Source organism: Chinchilla lanigera, unplaced genomic scaffold, assembly GCF_000276665.1.
Source record: "Chinchilla lanigera isolate Chin_1 unplaced genomic scaffold, ChiLan1.0 scaffold00054, whole genome shotgun sequence".
Classification (NCBI taxonomy): Eukaryota; Metazoa; Chordata; class Mammalia; order Rodentia; family Chinchillidae; genus Chinchilla; species Chinchilla lanigera.
The window spans coordinates 4,486,009-4,495,379 of NW_004955455.1; the positions used below are offsets into that span (position 1 = coordinate 4,486,009).

At 53.6% G+C, this 9,371-nt stretch overlaps 1 protein-coding gene across 4 annotated transcripts in view; it reads right to left on the reverse strand.

The window, feature by feature from the left end:
* Positions 1-3,506: 3,506 nt before the first annotated feature.
* Lif (leukemia inhibitory factor) overlaps positions 3,507-9,371 on the reverse strand; it is a 15,925-nt gene continuing 10,060 nt past the window's right edge. For 3 of the 4 annotated variants that reach the window (XM_013520369.1, XM_005396246.2, XM_005396245.2), the window contains exons 3-4: positions 7,702-7,880; positions 3,507-6,951 (exon numbers count right to left, since the gene is read on the reverse strand). In XM_013520369.1, coding sequence (XP_013375823.1) covers positions 6,541-6,951; positions 7,702-7,880 — 590 coding nt within the window. In that variant the 3' untranslated portion in view covers positions 3,507-6,540. Of the gene's footprint in view, positions 6,952-7,701; positions 7,881-9,298; positions 9,366-9,371 lie in introns of those variants that run through there. The other variant, XM_005396248.2, reaches the window with a different exon arrangement.

Sequence of the window (9,371 nt, forward strand, 5' to 3'; positions counted from 1 at the left end):
TAAAATGTGTAGGTAGAATCTTCTGAGTCATATGCCCCCCTACCACACTTTCAAGACTCAACAGTTCAGCCCTAGGTGGGCCAAAGCCCCAGTTTGTGCCTGTGTCAGACTGGCTGCTGGTAGACTCCCCTCATTGGCTATACTTCATTGGGTTGGACTCTGGCTTTTGCAAAGACTGCTGCAGCAACAGCCCCCCACCCCAGGAATCCACACACTGATGAAAGTGGGGCCCATCATGTCACTCACTATGTACCATGGTTTCAGAGAAAAATTCCCTCTGGGGCCCAGTCCCAGTCCCAGGCTCTTCTTTCCCTGAGCCTCCTCTTTTCTAATTATGAGAATCACATAATAAGATAACATTTCCCTTTTTCCTTTAGCTGCCAGGAATCTCAGAGCCAACTTTGAAGTTCAGCCATGGTAATTACATGGCCCCTTGTGATCTGAAATATTTATTTTTTTTTCTTTCTGTGGTCTTATTTTCTCGGTCTGTTTATATTTCTCTGATGCTGAGTCTCTATCTCTTTTATTGGTATTTTTATTATGTACCTTCTGTTATAAGCTGTCTTAGACGCTGTTGAGAACAAAGAGAACTTTAAATTAGGAAATAAATGCACCTTGTTTCCTTTGTGAACTTCATGTGTGTTGCAAACATGATTGCTTTGGTGTCGTAAATAAATTCCCCTTCTGTACCATCTTCAAATTTAGGAATTTATCTGGGAGGTTCTCTTTCTTCTATTTGAGCTCCTTGAGTATAAAACCTGCTGCAGAGAAGCCTTTATCAGTCTTGACCAGGTACATGACCAGATGACCACCACAGACATAAACATCAAGAACGTTGCATGGCTGGGGCATAGCTCAGTGTGTCAGCATGTACTTAGCATGAGCAAGGCCCTGGGTTCTATTTCCTGCCCATACATGTGCATATGTGTATGCATGTATACACACACACACACACACACACATACACACACGAGTCCCACTCCACCCTCAGTTTCGTCATCTGTGAAATTGAGTGAATATGCAACCCTAACTTCACAGAGTGGTAGGGAGGATCTAATGATGGGTGAGAAAATGCTTTGTAAACTATAAAGCGTAGCACCTCACTGAGCCCATAGACTTGTGTATGCAGTAGAATAGCTGTTGGCGATTATCCTCCTAGATTGGTGGGCCCTGTGTCCTGCTGAATTCCTGAGAACATGGATGGGTAAAGGCTTAGCTAGGAATCTGGGTGGCCCACATGCTCCACCTCCTACCTAAGGTCACAAGGCGTCTATGTCTAAGTGTCTTATAAGCCTGGGACTCAGGTTGCCTACAAGGGCTCGATCTGCTGGAATGTTGGTCCACTGTGCTCACCCCAGCTCCATCATCAGCCTACCTGTGGCCTTGGACTCAACTGTCCAAATCCTCACTTCTGCATTCTCTGGGACAGAGTGACTCCCTATCACCTGCAAAAGGGGCACCAGGTGTCTGAGATTCCTTCTGCTTCACATCTCCCTCCACCCAAGAATGGACAGACTGGGTCCCAAGAGACATAAAATTCACCCAGCTTGCCTACTCCTAGTCTCTGGTTATTTTGGTAGATAGAATGACATTCACCATTGACTGTTCTTGCAGTTTCACAGAAAAGTGAGCTGAGCTTGTAGAACAGGTCCAGGGCTGCCCTGAGCAGTGATAGAGCCAGGCCAGAGCCCTGGCTGGCCCCTCCCAGCCAGCAGGCCACCTCCCTTGCTTCACTGATTGTTTTGCCTCTCATTTGGAGGGTGACCCAATAACCAATTAACAGACTATTGTTCTTTCTGGCCAGGATGGGACCCTCTCCCTGGTGGAGAATTTCAGAAACCTGGGCCGTCTGTCCACCATCCCTGTCCTTCCCTCCCTTTCTGCTCTTTGGCATTTGTTTTGGTTTCCTGTAGTCTCCTAGTAAAGGTTTCTTTAGAAAAGCTTTAACCTGTTTACCCTGGGCAATGGAAAGACTATCTCCACCCACGGGTACTACAAGGATATATTCGCAGGTGTAGCCTGCCCGAAGGACTCAGCCAGCACGAGGGCAAGGAGACCTGGGGCTGCCTTCGGGGAGACTTGAGCTCTGGACCCTCAGGTCTGCCTTCCCATGGTTGCCTGCACCATCCAGGGAGATTTGCACTTGGCCTGGTGGCCTCCGGAGAAGCATGAGATAAGAGGGCAGAGTAACCTTTCTCTGTGTCCTCGTGCACGCACACAGCTTGGGGTCTTGCTTAAAGGCCAGATTCTGAATGACTGGGTATAGGGTGGTGAGTGAAGCCAAGACTTCAGTTTTAGTCTGCTCTCAGATGAGGCCCATGTTGCCCCACGTCACAGACTAGCCCCTTCACCATCTAGAGAGCAGGCCGCCAAAGTCCCCAGTTGATTCCAGAGTGAGTAATCTCCCTATCTTGACCTCCTTGCTTCTTGGGAACCTCTTCCATCACCCACATCTTCCTAGAGGAGGTATTCATTTCCTCCACAGCAATTTTAGCTCTGAGCTTCTAGAAGGCAAGGACTGATGCCAGGAAACATAAATGCATGAACAAGTAGGTGATTCTCAGAAACCCTGCCCAGATCTCCAAAATCTGGGAAGCCCAGATCCCAATCCCAGAGAGAGACTTGGGGAGACATTTGGGGCTACTCCAGGCCTCTGTGTCTGTGATTACCCAGTTTGAGCCTTACTTACTCCCCCAAAGAAAGGGTCCCAGGAGGCTGGGAAGAAGGTTGCTATGAAAATTACATCCCCAAGTGTAAGGCAGGAGAAGCACAGCAGGGCCACTGCGGGAATTGCTCAGGCCGAAGAAAGACCAACAGAAGTCATCAGGGTAGCAGGTCAACTCCGACTCTGGCATGTGTGAGGCCAGGAAGGACCCTTCTCCTTCTTTCCCTGGAGTCTTTTAGGCCTACACTTCTTAAGTCCCTCCGGGTGGTCAGTGACCATTTCCTGATGATAGCGATCTCTGCAGCGGGTATTTTCTAAGTCCCTAAAGTTCCCACAGGGGAAAGAACAGATTTTGGAGCTGAAGAGGTGACCCTAATTGTTCTTAAATACTTCAGATGGCCCTGGGCATTTGGTTTCATCTCTCTGAGCCTGTTTCCTCCTCTGTTAAATGGGAATAAATCAGTGGGGTTCCTGTAAGAGTTTAGTGAGTAACCAAAGAACACCGCTCCCCACAGATGAGAATTCATCCCTTTCCTTGATGACATCCCATGATCTAGACGTCATCCACTTTCTGCCTGGGCCAAAATCCCACTCACCCACCCGTCAGTGCCAGAACCCTTGGCCAGTGGAGGCTCCACTCTTCCCACCCTCCTGCCCTTTATCCAGCGGAGTCCCACCCAGCTGGACCACCAGGACCACGCTGGTCCCCACCCCTCCTGTCTCCCCACATCAGTACACTCCAGAGTACTTGCCAAGAGCAGATTCTTTATTAATTTCTCTTTTTCTTAAAAAAAAGTATTCCTTCAGTATAAAAAATAAATATTTTAAATATGACATTGAATAAATTAAAATAATCTGTCTTTATGAAACATTCCCACAGGGTACATTCATCAAAGAGGAATTTATCACCCAAGGCCAAGTCCTTTCCAGCGGAAAGGAAGGAGGGAAACATCTAAGGCTCCACGGTGGGCCCACTGAGCTAGCAGTGCGAATGGGAGATACAGCCCAGGTAGGGGGCTGGAGATCAATCTGACATGGGAACATCTGTACTGTCGGAAAGGCAATTGCTACCTCCATAGATTCTGAGGCTCCAACCCCATTTGCTAAGTCTGCTCTGGAGACCCAGCAAAGCAGGCTGGACCGACTTAATCAGGTTTGGGGATAAGGAGGAGGATGAGGACAGACAAGTAAACTAGCAGTGCTTTTGTGGTTTAAATTTTTAAATAATAAATAAGAGCCCCTATACTTCTTTCTGCAAAATGACTGTCTACCCCATCCTCTGCAGGAGACCCACCCCTCATTCTCTGGCCCAGGCACACGACCCATCATGCCAGGTGGGGGTCAATACCAGTAGGTGAAAACGCGGAAATGTACAGTTTACTCCCCACAAAGCTGCTCACACAAAGGCTCCATAATTCAGTGATACTGTGCAAAGTGGGCGCTGACCTGCTGAAATTAGATCTAGAAAGAACACTGAGGATTGAGTCCTTCAGGCAGAGTCCAGGCTGGGCAGAGAGTGTCAAGGAGCCAGGGATTGTGTAGGCAGGGAGGAGCAGTTCTATTGGTTCTTGAGCCCTCCAAGGCTGCCAGGTAGGTCCAGCGCAGGGAATCCATGTGCACAGGGAGCTGGGATGATGGCAAGTTGAGCTGGCCCCGGGCTACAGAATCCTCCATCCTGGCTTCCAGACAAGCTGTCTTTCTTGCTGCTCAGCTTGGAAAGTGCAGCCATTCCCAAGCCACGCCCAAAGGAACAGAGAAATAAGAGGGTGGCAGGCTGTGATCCTGGACAAGGACGTGACCCAAATTGAAAATGCATTGGAAAAGACACAGCAGCTGTGGCCCCCTCTACCACACACACCACAGCTTAGCCACCCCACTGGGACGCGCAGCTCCTAACCTTCCCCACCCCAGACCTCGGGGCAGCCCACTGGCTGCCCGCCCCCATCCAGGTAAAGTGCTTAGAGAATAAGAGAGAAGGTGCAAAGTGAGTGTTAAGGACCGTCATCAGGACCATAACCCTGGGGCTGGACTGCTAGGACTGCCGCCTGCTCAGGGCTTGAGAAGCAGCCAGAATGCTGCTCTCAGCAGCTGCCCCAGCTGGGCCGCCTCCCTCCCTCTCTTGCTCCCAGACCTGAGGGTGTTTCTCTGCTCACCAGGCCCCAACATATAGGAAGAGAGCAGATCGGGTTCCATTCCTGGGAACCCAGACATGAGTGGGAGTGGGAAGGAGGCGGGGGAGCAGGAACCACAGCTTCCTGGTCTGCGTCCCAAACATCTCAGGTCTCACTTTCCCTGCTCCAGAGCACAGGGGCAGCTGCTCAGGCCACGTACTGCCCCAACACCCCACGCACTCGCTTGATGGGTGTTCAAGCCACCCAAGGAGCTTGCCCACCACGCAGGAGTGTGCTGGGTGTTGGGTCAGGCTCCCTCTATGTGTGACAAAGACCCTTCACTGAGGAAGATAAGGGAGCAGCCTTGCCCCCTGCCCCAGGGCCACTCATTTCCATGGTGAATGGTGCCATCAGAGCACAATTCCAGGGGGTGCTAGAGAGCACGGTGGGAAAAAGCGTCCTGGAGCCAAGAAGAAAACAAAGCCCCCACACACAAACTGGTCTAGCCCCGGCTGCCTGTCCCTGACACCTCCAAAGCAAGTCCAGAAGGAGGGGAACAGGGATGCCAGCCAGATCTCTCAGACCCTGACCTTTCTCTGAGCTTCACCCGTAAGGCTAATTCCACTTGTAACATGTCAGCTTCCACACCAGGCCCCGCCAAGAGGCTCAGCTCTGGTTCCCTGCTGGGTAGAGAGCAGGGAAGGGATTAACTTCACCATTTAAAGCACCAATAAGTTAACATAAATAGGACATCATAATAAATAGATAATCGTGCTGGGCCAGACACACAGCACTCTTGGGTCTCAGGCTTCTCTGAGACCCTGACCTCAAGTTCTGTGACCCCTTGCTCTAGGGACCCAAGACGAGCTCTAGTCCCCCTCAAGTACCTTTGTGTGACTTCACCGGGCCTCTACAGGCCTCCAATGTGAGCTGCTCTCTGAACTACCTGTGCCCTTCCTGTCCCCAAGAGGAAGATTTTGGGTCCCCACTGAAGCTCCTCACCTGTCTCTGCAACCTGCCCCTACCCACCTCCATGTACCCTGCTCTAGATCCGGCCACCAGATCCTGGCCATGCCAGGCTGTAGAAAGAGAGTGCAGAGAAAAGGAAGAAGAACAAAGGCTTTGGGGGCCTCTCTTCCTTTCAGCATCTTCCTTCCCAGGCTTGAAGGTGGCCTCTCTGCCTCCCCAAGAGCCTAAACACCAATGACCTTCTGGAACCATCTACCCAACAATACCTGGGCCTAAGCTTTCTGATCATGTTTGAAAGAAGACAGTGTCCCACCCCTTCTCTATCTTCTACCCACTAAATTTTTTAAGGGACAAGGAGTTCTGGACTCCAGACCCTCTGGCCTGCCCATGTCCCAACTAAACCTTCCAAAGTCTAGAGAAAACAAAGGCACAAATGGCAGTCACTCCACTGGGGGCCAGTGACCCCCTGGCCCTCACTGTCTTGCCCTTTGTCAGGGCTGCTATAGACAACTTGTGCGGTTTGAGCAAGGACTGAGGGGACAAGTGGGAGCAGAAACGCTGCCTACACTTCCCTCCCCAGTGTGACACCCTGGTTACCGGAAGGGCACCTCTTCTGGTCAGTGCTGTAAAGAGGCCCTGACATGCTGGGAACCCTCTGGGGCCTGCCAGCAGCCCCCACTTGGGATAAATGACGCCCTGGGCCCCAGCCATTCTTTTGGATCCTGCTTCCCATCCCCACATTTGGATCCTGCTTCTGAGACCCCTCAGTCCGCGACACTCTTCAAGGCCTCCTGTCTAGAAGGCCTGAGTCACTACGCCAATGACCTGCTTGTACTTCCCCAGGAGCTGACACCCCAGCTTCTTCTTCTGGAAGACATCCTTATCTGAGGTGTCGGGGCCATAGGCCACGTCCACATGTGCCACGTGGTACTTGTTGCACAGACGGCACTGTATGTTGCTGAGCAGCCCCCGCATAACATCTGCGGTGACACTGAGCTTGCTGTGAAGGCTGAGCGCGTTGGGGTTCAGGAGCTTCTGGTCCTGAGTGATGTTGCCCAAGGCAGCACCAAGGTAGGCAATGATGCGATACAGCTCCACCAGCTTGGCCTTCTCTGTGCCATTGGCGTGGAAGGGCGGGAAGTCCGTCACGTTGGGAGCGCACAACTTGTCCAGGTTGTTGGGGAACGGTTCCCCCTGGGCTGTGTACTGAGGGACAAAAAAGGCAGGGGGAGGTGACAAGGGAGTCAAGGGTTGACATTCCAGCCCTGCTGCCAGCCTCAGGGCAAGCTCTCAAGTTTCTGTTTCCCCACCTAAAGCAGGAGGACCCAACTCCCTGCCCTGCAGGCATTCAGAATTGTCCTGAGAGCTGGAAGTAATCACAAGTGTGACCAAACTTGCTAATGATCAAGGCCTAGACTAGCCAGGGCCAAACCTTCTCAAGATTTCCAGGATAACAAACAGCCCACTGCGCACGTGTGCCGTAGGTTCGCCACCACCTGCCTAGACCGTGTAAGCGGTTGTCACCATCATCACCATGACCACATAGAGAAGGAAAGGAAAATGTGGCATCTCACTGGTGACACCTCAGCGGGTACACCACACGCACTTGCACTTTCACTCACCACACTCTGCCTCTTCCTGTGCATCCCTGCAGACACCCATGGCCCCTCTTCTCCTGGTCCACTCACTGCCTTAATCCCCTCGATCTTTCACAAGACTGGAAGCGTCAGGCCCCCTCCTCATCCCAGCTCTGCCCCTCACTGGCCTTGAGACCTTAAGAAAGTGGTTTCTGGCCCTGCAGCCTGGGGCGTGGGGAGGCAGGGGTGGGAACGTGGGTGTGGGTCAACCAAACTTATTCTTACAGCCTCCTTCTAGCTCCAAAGGGGTCCCTTCCAGCCAAGGTCAGCTACTCCTTTGCAAGCCCCTCCTTCCTAGATATCCTGCAGGAGAACTTACATAGAGAATGAAGAGGGCATTGGCGCTGCCATTGAGCTGTGCCAGTTGGTTCCTGATCTGGCTCATGACGTTGCTGTGACATGGGTGGCGTGTGGCACAGGTGGCATTGACAGGGGTGATGGGAAGAGGGCTTCCTGCCCCATGTTTCCAGTGCAGAACCAGCAGCAGGGGCATGACTCCTGGGAACAGGAAAGGAGAGATGAGCGGGGCAGGGTGGCTTGGGGTGGACGGCACGCTGGGTGGGGGTCGGCAAGGGGCTCACGGGAGAGGATTCGCATTGTGCCCTCCACCTCCCGCTCTGGCTCCTCTGGCCATTTCTAGTTTTCCTTCGTCCCCCTGTCTCCACATCTCTAGCTCTGCTTCTCTCGGCCTTCTTATCTGTCCCTCCCCTCTCCTGGGCTGAGGGAGTGGGCAAGGATGCAGGAAGAAGGCATTCCACCAGCTGGAAGCCGGGCCCAGAACAGATGTCCGGCCCCTTCCTTCAGGAAGGTGAGACCTCCAAGCTTCCTGCCCTCCGGCCGGGAGGCATCACTTCCCTGGAGAAAGGAGATCCCTATCTTCCCATCTCCCGGGATGGTCCAGATGCCTAAGCCTTGCCTCATACTCACTGTCCCATTTCAGCCCAGACTCCCAAATAACCCCCTGGGGACAGGCTCGGGAGCTTCTGGTGACACTTTCCTCTAACCTGCCACTTAATTCTGGTTTCATGAGCCAATTGCCCCTAATTCTGCCGTCCTCGTCCCATCTCTTCTCTGTCTTCCCAGGCCTGGCCGCTTCCCTGTCCAGGACCCTCAGCTCCACCCCAATTCTGCAAGTCCCGCTTTGCAGCCCCAAATCGTCATTCACTCCCAATGCCCCACCTCCCTCTCCGGAATCCATTCACTTTCCCTTCTTGTCTACTGTCCCTTATCGCAGACCGTGGGTTAGGGCAAGGACCACCTGGCTTTGGGAACGGAGAGGAAATGGTGCAACGAGGAAAGAGAAAAGGAAAAAGGTCGCAGGCAGCCGTGCCGGGAGGGAGGAAAGTGAAAGGTGCCAGGAGAGCGGGGCGCTGTCCGGGCCTGTCCCGGTCACCCCTCCCCCCAGGCGCCTGAACCCCCTTCACCACCAAGCACCCCAGACGGGCCTCTTCAGGCCCCAGCGGAAGGCACCCGAGGGTCCTAGGGACTGCGATCAGCCGACCAGGGAAGCTGGAGGCCTCCGGCAAAACCCCCCTGCGGAGACAGGAGCCTCAAGTTCACTTCTCCTGGGTCCCCTTTTCCACCCAGCATCCCCAGGCCATGCGGAGGTGCCAGGACGGCTCGGGGGACAGGGCCCACACCCCCATCTCACCTAGCGCAGACCTCACGCTTTCCAGGCACTAGCAGCTGGAGGCAGCACCTGCTCCCGTCCCGAGCCGGAGTTTGCAAGCTGCTCGGCCGCCCGCGCCCCTCCCCGGGAGCAGCCCGGGACGCAGTCGGAAAAGAGAAAGCGAAAAGAAAGAAAGAAAAGAAAAGAGGGAGAGTGAATCCTGGAGAAGGCAGAGAGGCAAGAGCAGCGCGGGAGAGTGGTGCAGCGAGGGGAGGAAGAATGTTCGGCCCCCTCCCTCGCCGCCAACCTGCCGCCCGGCGGGCTGGGCGCGCGGAGCCGGGACCATGTGTCGCCTCCCAGCGCCTCCGGCGGGCCGGGCG